The 10,086-nt window shown below is 37.9% G+C and overlaps 1 protein-coding gene across 1 annotated transcript in view; it reads right to left on the reverse strand.

Annotated features, from left to right (window-relative positions):
* The window catches only part of LOC106876015 (carboxypeptidase A2), an 82,748-nt gene that overhangs the window by 25,477 nt on the left and 47,185 nt on the right, over positions 1 to 10,086 (reverse strand). Inside the window, exon 2 of the mRNA XM_052966840.1 lies at positions 1,837 to 1,912. Coding sequence (XP_052822800.1) covers positions 1,837 to 1,912 — 76 coding nt within the window. The remainder of the gene's footprint in view (positions 1 to 1,836; positions 1,913 to 10,086) is intronic.

Consider the following 10,086-nt stretch of genomic DNA (forward strand, 5'->3'; position numbering starts at 1 on the left):
ATATATAGGTAAAAATCAAATCTCTTCAAGACATTTGATTTTTACCATTAAGTTGTAATTAGCAGAACCATATACACGTTTGCCTCTAGGGGTAAACAACTTGTATAAAATTTTGAGAATTATGATTTCCTTACAATTCGTGCTGAAGAGAAACAGACTACTTCTCTCCATCCCTCCTGACCTTCCATGATTTGGTGTCTACAGCAACACATTACTCATAAGTTCTTTACTTCTCCAGCAGTCGCCGCAAACTTCAATCTCCGCTCTTGGGTAGTTGATGAAAAAGTTGGTACATTCCCATATTGCCGTTGTTTTGTTGGGTGCTCCCTCCAAGAGATGTTGAGCACTGCACGTAACATTCTGATGTAGGCACCGTCCAGCATGCACATGAGTCTCTTAGTGAGCATCCAAGCTGGAGATCCATATACAAGCATAGATTCAACAACAGCCCTGAAAAACTGTCTCTTCAAATTATCTGGTAGGGTTGACTTCCATAGTGTTCTAAGACCGTCTATAGCTGCCCAAGCCTTAGTAACGCGAGATTTAATATCTTTTTCAGTGGACATGATTTTGCTGCCTAGGTAAGTAGACTCGTTAACATTTTTCAAGGGCTTCTGTTTAATGGTTCTGGTTTCACCTGTTGTGTTCAGACACAAGTAAGACATCCAGAAACACACTAAGACTGTTAACTTGTTTTACATATGTATTATTTGTTATCTAGTGTCAAAATTTTCGTCATTAGAGATAGAACTACGAAACAAATGGTCAACGTTGTCAGTGACCAGGTCGCAGTTTCGAATGACGAAAAATCTGACACCGCACAATCAATAATAAATGTTTAAGTGAAGTTATACATTGTGTATGTTTGAATGGTTAAAAAGTGTCTTCCATGCTTCAGTTGGTTTACTTTCAACACACGGTCTCAGATCAAATCACTTGCCTGTGATACACTTCAACAGTCTTGCAAAAATAAAATAAAATAAAATAAAATAAGGAGCAAAATGAGTAATCTTTAATTTCTTGTTTCCCCCTACTTTTTTGAAACCATTACATTGCAAGTATTGCATCATAGCTTTGTAATGTTGTAATATCCTTGGGGTTAGCATTGTTGTTGAAGTTGAGAGAGTTTGAAACATAGATGACAGATACTATTTTGTCAAGAAATTTTTCCTCAACTTTGACTCGATTGTAATTGAGGTTGCTAATAAGATATCTGGATGATTTTTGGTGTTTAACAATCAATATTCTTTTCTCTGTTGGATTCCAAGTCAATTTTTTCTCACACTAATGTCTAATTTGATAATTTTCAAAAATGTCTAAACTGGGGCAAAATGAGTAATGACCAATTTCAATAATTATTTTTTTTTAATGTTGAGTTTTTAGATTTAGTCGAGTTTTGTTATTTGCATATCAAGTACCATTGTTTCAAGATCCTCATTCATTTAAAACTGATGTGGATTTTTTTTCAACTGGTTAGCCCACACATAGGCAGTGTTAGTTTGAACAAATTTTTAAATATTTTTGAAGAAATTTTCATTCTTGTCACGGACTTTATAACTTTGCAGAACTAGGTCATATATTTTTGTGGTAAAGTATGCAAAGAAGGCATCGTTTCCTTTGCTGCATTCAAATCACGCCCAAACCCACATGACATTATGTTTTATGCATGTTGCGTGTTTTAGAGATCGACTCATACATTTTAGTGTTAAATCATAAATAAACATTCTCTTATGTAACTATTAACCTCTTTCCCAGATGTCGCTGAGCCCTGACGTCAGAAAACGTGACGAGTCAAACAATAATGGGTGTGTATCTGTTAAGACAGTCGAAACTCACCTTATGCTTTCGACCAACTTTGACGAAATAGTCGAACGTGCTGGTATTTCTAGGCAGGATCTTCCACACTTGGTGCCTGAAATAATAATAAAGATGATGATGAAGACGATAACGATACCAATTTTTTATTTGTCTGAAAGGCCCGAGAAGTTAGGACAGTACTATGAAGAAATACATAAGACAATAACAAATCGGTAACAAATCAGTAACAAATTCTAGTAAAAGGATAAAGTTGACAAAAACAATTAAAGACGCATTAATAAATAGATAACAATAAATTACACTGGCAGTAGAAACAAAAGTAAGAACAAAAAATGAGTCCCGAGTAATGGGCCATAACTCTTGGTGGAATCCAAATTCTTAATCGTCTCCTGCGGCTTCGTTTCGCATTTTTCACAGCACCCGCAAACTGGATGTGACATTTCCTCACTTCTAGTAACATAGAGACGTGACGATTTTTTTATATACCGGCCACCTTGACGATGGTCGGAGGTAATCATTATTTCATTAATTAATATCCTCTGAGAAACCGTTTGGTATAATCAGTTGAAATGGATCTACGATACTGCATACTTTGATTAACATATTCAGCATAGCTGCAGTTCAATGACTGAAACAAGTAAAAGATAACTTGTCATTTCGATAAACTGCTGTTAGGAATGAGCGTATCTGCTTTGATTTGTGTGTCATGTGTGATGGTGGCTGTTCTGAGTTCTAGTTGTAAGAATAGGATCTCTTTTAAAACGGGGGCCACATTTTTCATTAACGAAACACTTTGAAACTTGGAACACTGGTAGAATGTGTCATATAAAACATCTTTTTCTCTTAGTCTTCTTTACAAAAAAAGAAATCCCTAAGTTATTCCATGTTAAAGTTGTCGTATTTCTGTAATTTCAACCAATCACTGACGTCCATTCAGCCGATATACATTAAGTGCCGACTACATAAACAAACGATTCTGAAACAATTAACCCTAACCCTAACCCTAACCCTAGGGTTAGGGTTAGGGTTAGGGTTAGGGTTAAAGCAAATTTAAAATGAAAAAAGCAAATAAAACGAAGGTATGGAAATTAAATACGCTTTACATCGCTTAATCAGCCAAAGGAGTAAATGTAAACAACTGAATACTTGTCAGTGATTGGTTGAAATTATCGAAATAAGACAATTTTTTACATGAAATAAATTCGAATACAAAAATATTTTTCTGTTCTATAACACAAAATAGATAAGTATACGAAGTTTGAAAGTCTTTCCGTACCAAAAGCACTACGTAAAACATTAATGAAACATGTGGCCCCCGTTTTAAAATAGATCCTAAGAATATTTTCTGAATTCGTGAGTGGTGATAGAATTTTTAATTCAGTAGAGTTATAATAATTCCGTTTGTACTGTATTTAAGATATTTTACACTATTTGCGTCATGTTTATAAAGTTTATTTTTTAACTGACATGTGACGGGGGCAACAACAACACTTCCTGTTTCTCTCGTTATTATTACTGTTAGTGCTTTTGTTATTTTGCCTATAAAATCGAGTTTTTGTTTCTGGATTATTTGTCAATGTAATTCTTTTGTGATTGTATGAATACTTCGGACGCTGTAGACACCTTTATAAGCGTTTTAGAGCTCGCTTTGTGCAAGTTTTAAACTCATGTTATGAGAAATACTCCTTCTAGTTGTAATAATCTCGTCTTCTTTATTGGCTATTTTAAGAGGGCTGAGTATTTGGGCAAGATTTGGCTGCATTTCTAACTAGGGGGAAGACTAGTTCGTGTTGTTGTCCACGCTGTTATTCTTCTTGTTGCTGATGACGTTTATGAGGATGTTACTGTTATTGTGCCTAGTGTTGCTGCTTTCTTGGTCAGAGATTGACTGTTAAAACGCTGCCGCCACGTTCAATGCGAGAAGTGGTAAAAATACCGTTGTTTGCGAAGGTTACGGCGACGACGGTGGACATTCCGTCCTTTGCTTTCCCTTTGGCAAAAGTAGGGCTGCAAGAAAATAAGCCTATTAGTGAACTATTGAAGTATAGGCTACCATATTTAAAGGAGAGGTCCAAAAACAACATTTAATCAAGTTGAAATTATGACCGTATTGAGAAGAGTCATTAGCGTTAACGAAAATTTATCTCAAAAGGAACAAAGAAGAGAACTCTCGAAGTGTCAATCGACTAAAAATTTAATGGAGACATAAGGCATAAGAGTCTGGTTTCATGACATGCTTAGGTCTTATTAGATCCCTTAACTGAAGCAAAGTCTACTCACAGCTACCAAGATACTAGAACGATTAATGAATATAGTTTTTTTTATGAGAAAATAATTCACTGATGAGGCGAATTAAGATGTCCTTTGAGTTTATAGCTTGAACCAGCACTGTTCTCCTCATATCAAGTGTTGATTAGCACATTCTTATAGATGCCCAAAATATCCCTGTATAGGGTATCATCGCTGACAGCCCTATATTGAATGCAGAGGTTGATTTTCTACCAATTACATTACTCAACTGTTAGGGAGCTGTGATCTACAGATGCTAATCGCCCATTCTCAATCAGTAATGGTTACGAAGAAAAACAAAGAATTAAAATAAGCTATCCCAATATATTGCAATTTTACTTTTTTACTAGTTTCAGTCGTAGTAGCCGTACTGAAACACTACTGTCTAAGATTTTAGTCGATTCCATCACCTATAGTTTTATTTCAGTCTGGTCTATATTTTTTCTATATCGAACTATTACACCATGTCTAATACACAAAGTGTTGTTCCTCCCATGTGGATCCACAATCACACACACACACACACACACACACACACACACACACACACACACACACACACACACACACACACACACGTACACACACATAATGTAGTGGAAAGATTTTACTTTTAGCCAGTTGTCTGAATTTATCGATGGCTAGCGTCAATAATGTATACGTATACAATATTGGAAATATATAACCTTTGACGTTGAAAGGATAAATAGTAACAGAATTACAGAAAATATTGCAAAGATCAGATCCTATATCAATCAGAGGTGAGTAGAAGTAGAGGTAGAGGTGACAACTTGACAATCTGTATCAGTAGAAGTATAGTGTTCATTGCTACTTGCCACCCTTTCGTAAATGTCTGAGGTTACTGAGGGGAACTGAGTCAGCAGCATGTGAGCCATCAATATCATCAGCAGGCTCAGTGGTTGTAGCAGCGTCGAAAGATGATGATGAGTCAAATTTCAGTTAGTTACCTTGCTGATGCTGCTTCCCTTAATGAGTTTTCTTAAGTCTCTAATATACTGGCAATATTGCTATATATCAGTTTCTGTTGACAAACTAAGGTACGAAATAACGCTATCAAGGGATTTTCGTGTAACAGTGAATTTGCTTTGCGGGGCGTGGGGGGAATCATCAGGCTCTCTATCTTTGTTGTCACCAACGAGAATTTCATCCAATTTTTTTTCCCTTCTTGTGCTAATATTTGATATCCAGGATCGGCCTCGGGATTTTCTTACTAAGTTCCGATCAATGTCATGTGCTTCACCTGCCTGCTTCAGTATACGAGGAAATAAATCAAATCCTTCAAAATCGTAATTTATCTCCTCATTGTACAATATTTTTTCCAAACACTGAATAGACAAGTAAACTTCAATACTTCCGAGAAGCAATTAAATGAATATAGCTGACTTGAAGTTGTAGTTCATGACATTACTGTGAGCTCTTTGTCTCATTGAGTCTCCTCTTAACTCGTCTGCTTTTATTGCCAAATAAACTTCGTTTTTATATCTTGTATAATCTTTTGGCGATAACAATTATACCTTGGTTGGATTTGGCGGTAATATTAGGTGGCAAGCTCATGCATCTTATTTTACCGCACTTGTTAAGCATGTTATTGGTCCATTCTAGATTTATTGCACTCTCTCCACTATCCAATCTATTTCTGTACGTTGACAGATTCTGTTGGTAGCCACGGTGGGGGTACTCAGGTAGGCTCGTTGGCTGATATTCTTTTTGTGCTTATCGTCAGTGGTGTGCATTGCAACTCAATATTTTTGGAACAATGAGGCTACTTTATTTCATTCAATTTGCCATAAAGGCAGTACACAGAGAGTAGCTACGGGCTGGACAAGCACATTAATGAGATGAGAGGAATGATGATTAATATGGTATTAATGGGAGAAGACAGGAGCCGCCCGCCGAACTCTGCTTCTCTAAATCATTGTTCTTTTATAAATTTATACATAAATTTACAATTTGAGGCTATAAACCTCTTACTTTACAATTTCAATTTATCATGTCTTTGAAATGAGGCACTTGCCTCTTACACTTTTCTTTTTATGGGCCACAAGCCCTTTCAATATGAGGCACTCGTCCTCTTACATTTTACCACCCGACCAGACTCCGTGCTTCACTTAAGCACCTCGCTGGTTCTTCATCGGGCACCTTCAGTAAAAAGCGGAATGCGTCTTTTGGGAAGGAATTCATCACCCTGCACAAGTCTGTCTCCCACACGACCTCCGCAGTCGCCTGCGGAGGCCAGCTAGGATCCAACAATGAGGCTACTGTATCGAAGCTTCTGCTTGTCCGGACTAAATGGAAGAGATGGTATCGTTTAGGCTGTTTTATAGTACACTAGGTATTGTAAATTTGTCTGGATGGTTGTGAGTGGTGTATCGTGAGGTGACGGATACAGATAGGGCTTGAAGCTTGCTGCGGCAATAAAATGTACTCCTCAAATGTTCAAATAGTTATCCATTTTTAGTATTTTTGTTTCGTTGAACTGGTCTGCGGATGTGATGTGTGAATATGTTATCGTGCGTGGTAAGCATTTTTGTGTACTTTGTTGTTAATTGTGATTTGCTGTGGAGAGATGAAGGTCAAGGCAGGACTAGAATAAGCCATGATATATCTAATTCATTATTTGTACAAATGATGCATTAGATATATCATGGCCTATCCTAGTCCTACCTTCGTTATCCAGTGTCTTGTGATGTTTATTAATGTGATGCAAAATTTTTATTGCTTAAGTGGATAACGGAGGGTGGAGTCAAAAGCTTTGTTAATATGGAAGGTAGAAGGTTATGTGTAAATTTGTTGTTGTTGTTATTGATGTCATGTATTTTCTGTTAGGTTTGTGAGTAGCGTCGTAGTTGAGTGTAGTGATCTGAACCTGTGATTTTGAGAGGGAAGTGTGTACGTTAGTGATGTCAAGGTTTAGCTTTTCTAGTATTTTTGAATGCGCATATCGGGTGATAAGCTTGTATGGTATTACTTGGTTTAGGTTTTTATTGTGAGTCAGAAATGTTGTAATTTTGTCCAGCATCTAAATTCTGGAAACCTGATAATGTTGATACAAGAACTTATAAATATTGGAGGGAGCAGCACGGTTGTTTTAGTTGCATGTCTTGTGATTTTGTTTCGTATTGGTGCTTTTCACTTTTTAGATTTCCTTATTTGTCTTGAAGTGGTGACTGGCGGGAGGAAGCATTTAAAATCATGGTCTGAGTGGAAGGTGCGCATTTATGTCTTTCTGTTTGTCTTTTTTGCGACGCTTTGATGACTGATTTTCGAGAAATTTCTGATAAGGGCGTTCGCCTGGTTTTGCAGCGTGGGTACATTATTTGAGGTTGTTATTGTGATATAATGTATGGTGTTAACTTTATTGGTGACAATAATGATGATGTTAATTACTACATATACCATTTTACTGTATGTTTTATGGTTTATGTTGGATAGAAATGCTTACCAGATTCTTTTTTATTTTGTAGTCTACTCCTTTTTCTCATTTTCTTGTTTAATTGTTTGATGTTGAGTTTATTTCAGTCGTATATGGTTTTGGTGTTTTGTGTTTGATGCTGTCACTATTTTTCATGTGGTTGGCAATTTCTGTATGTTATATTTATTTATGTTGCCTTGTGGAATATGGTTTTTAGATGTGTCTATAATTACTTTCTTAAATGCGTGTACTGCTGTATCTCTGTCGGTGGTGGGGATGTTTTGGGATTCTGAAGGACTTGATTCTGTTTCGCGTTTTTAAAAATGTTGAATGTGTTTTTACTTTCATCATTGATGTCTAACCATTTGTATTGATAATTGGTAGGTGGTCTGAGAAAAGTCGAGGAATTGTTTGCCAAGTGGTTGTGCTAGCTAAGAGTGAGGAGTAGAGGCGGGTATCTGGAGTATAGTTGTAGCTGGTTGAGTGAGGTTTTATCATAACAAAGTGTGTCAGTGAAATTAATGTCTGTGGAAGTATTCATCGAACGAGTGAGCAAAAAAGGTGACATAGTTAGCAGTAGAAGATACTGAATATGCAGTCAAATGAGTAAGTATAATGCTAGGGATAGAAAAGCATGTATTAATACATGAAGTAGCAGTAAGAAAACAATGAAATTGTACCCGAAAATTACCTGTAAGAGTGAGGTCATGAATAGGGGTTTGGGTGTATAGAAACTTGTACTATAATGGAAACAAGGACAACTGAAAGAAGCTGGGCGAATTCTGGAGGAAAGGGTAGAAATTCAGAAGGATTTGAAGTGAATATTCATGATTCTGGTAGCCTAAGTCTTACAGTATCCATCAACAAGAAATACGAACTGTTCTATTGCTGTTATCAGAGGTATGCCCTTCTAGTGAACTCTGAACCACTGGCCGCCGACAATTCGGACATACCACCTTAGCATCAGCTGCTCTCCTGCACTGGTTGCACCAAGCACAGCGTCATCAACATCCAAGAGCAGGGTCACCACCCATCAACTACCAGCATACGCGTTGTCTGACCCCCACAGCCTTGTGCATTCTCCCCCACCCAAATACTTAATTCCGTCTCCATATACGTGGTGCGCATGCATAAGCAACCACATATGAACACATACACAAGCACCTACATGTACGCACCCCCATACGCCCGCACACTCACAAGCTCACACGCCCACACTCGTACACACCCATATACATTCTCGCATGCACCCTCCCCCACACGTATATATACACACAAGCATGCACGCGCAACCACATGTGAACACACACACAAGCATCTACGTGTGCATACACCCATCATGTGCCACCTCACACACCCGCATACACTATCGTACACCCCACTCACACACGTATATACACGCACACATGCGAGCACACACCCACACGCACGTGTATACACGTACACATGCTTGCGCACACACAATATATTCACGCACACACACATGCTCACGTATATACACACACAAACCCGTAAGCACGTAAACGCACGCACGTGCGCGCACACATATAAACACAGACACACACAAGCACTGTACATATAAACACCGCAGCAGCCATGCCAGCGCACCCGCAAATCCACACTCTTCGTATATGCATGTGTACGCGAGCATACACACACACACACATACATATATACATATACATACTCACACACACATGCGCACATACGTACATATGTGCGCACACACGCTCACAAACTTATACAGATACACACACTCACACACACACACACATACACACACGTATATACGTGCGCGCACACACGTACACAAATTTACACACGCACATGCCCAATCACGCGATCAAAGAAACTCATTTTGCTGGTGGAACCGGTGTCAAGCAACGTTATTTCCCGCAACACCATGTGACACTCTTTGACCAATAGCAACCAATCTTCTGGCAGCCATATTGGACTTTCTAGATCTCCTTATTCAGCTATTCGAAAGCTTGAAAGAGACAGGCTCCGTTAGGAGCCAGCAACACTTGAACTGGTACGCAAACTGAATCAAACTGTTTTAAATAATACATGTAACTCTTAGTAAATGCGTTGAGTAACCTTTTCTTTCAATTGTCCACTCACTCATACAATTGCCCCAGACTGTTGAGTTCAATCCATGAACTCAACAACTCTGGCTTGCAGTTTGCAATGGAGAGACAACCACTGCCGTACTCGCTGAGGAATATCCAATTACCACCAAGGAAAATCTGTTTGACGCAACTCGCGGAGAAAACTGAAAGTGTCATCAAGCGCGTGCGCTGGAAGGCTTCTTTCTACGAGAATCCATCAGCTGCTACATCTGCATACAAGTTTGGCTTGAAATCTACATACATACATACATACATACATACATACATACATATATACATACATACATACATACATACATACATACATACATACATACATACATGCATGCATATACATATATACACATATATACATACATATATATGTATATACACATACACGTATATTACGTATATACATATATATATATATATATA

Source organism: Octopus bimaculoides, chromosome 1 (assembly GCF_001194135.2).
Source record: "Octopus bimaculoides isolate UCB-OBI-ISO-001 chromosome 1, ASM119413v2, whole genome shotgun sequence".
NCBI lineage: Eukaryota > Metazoa > Mollusca > Cephalopoda > Octopoda > Octopodidae > Octopus > Octopus bimaculoides.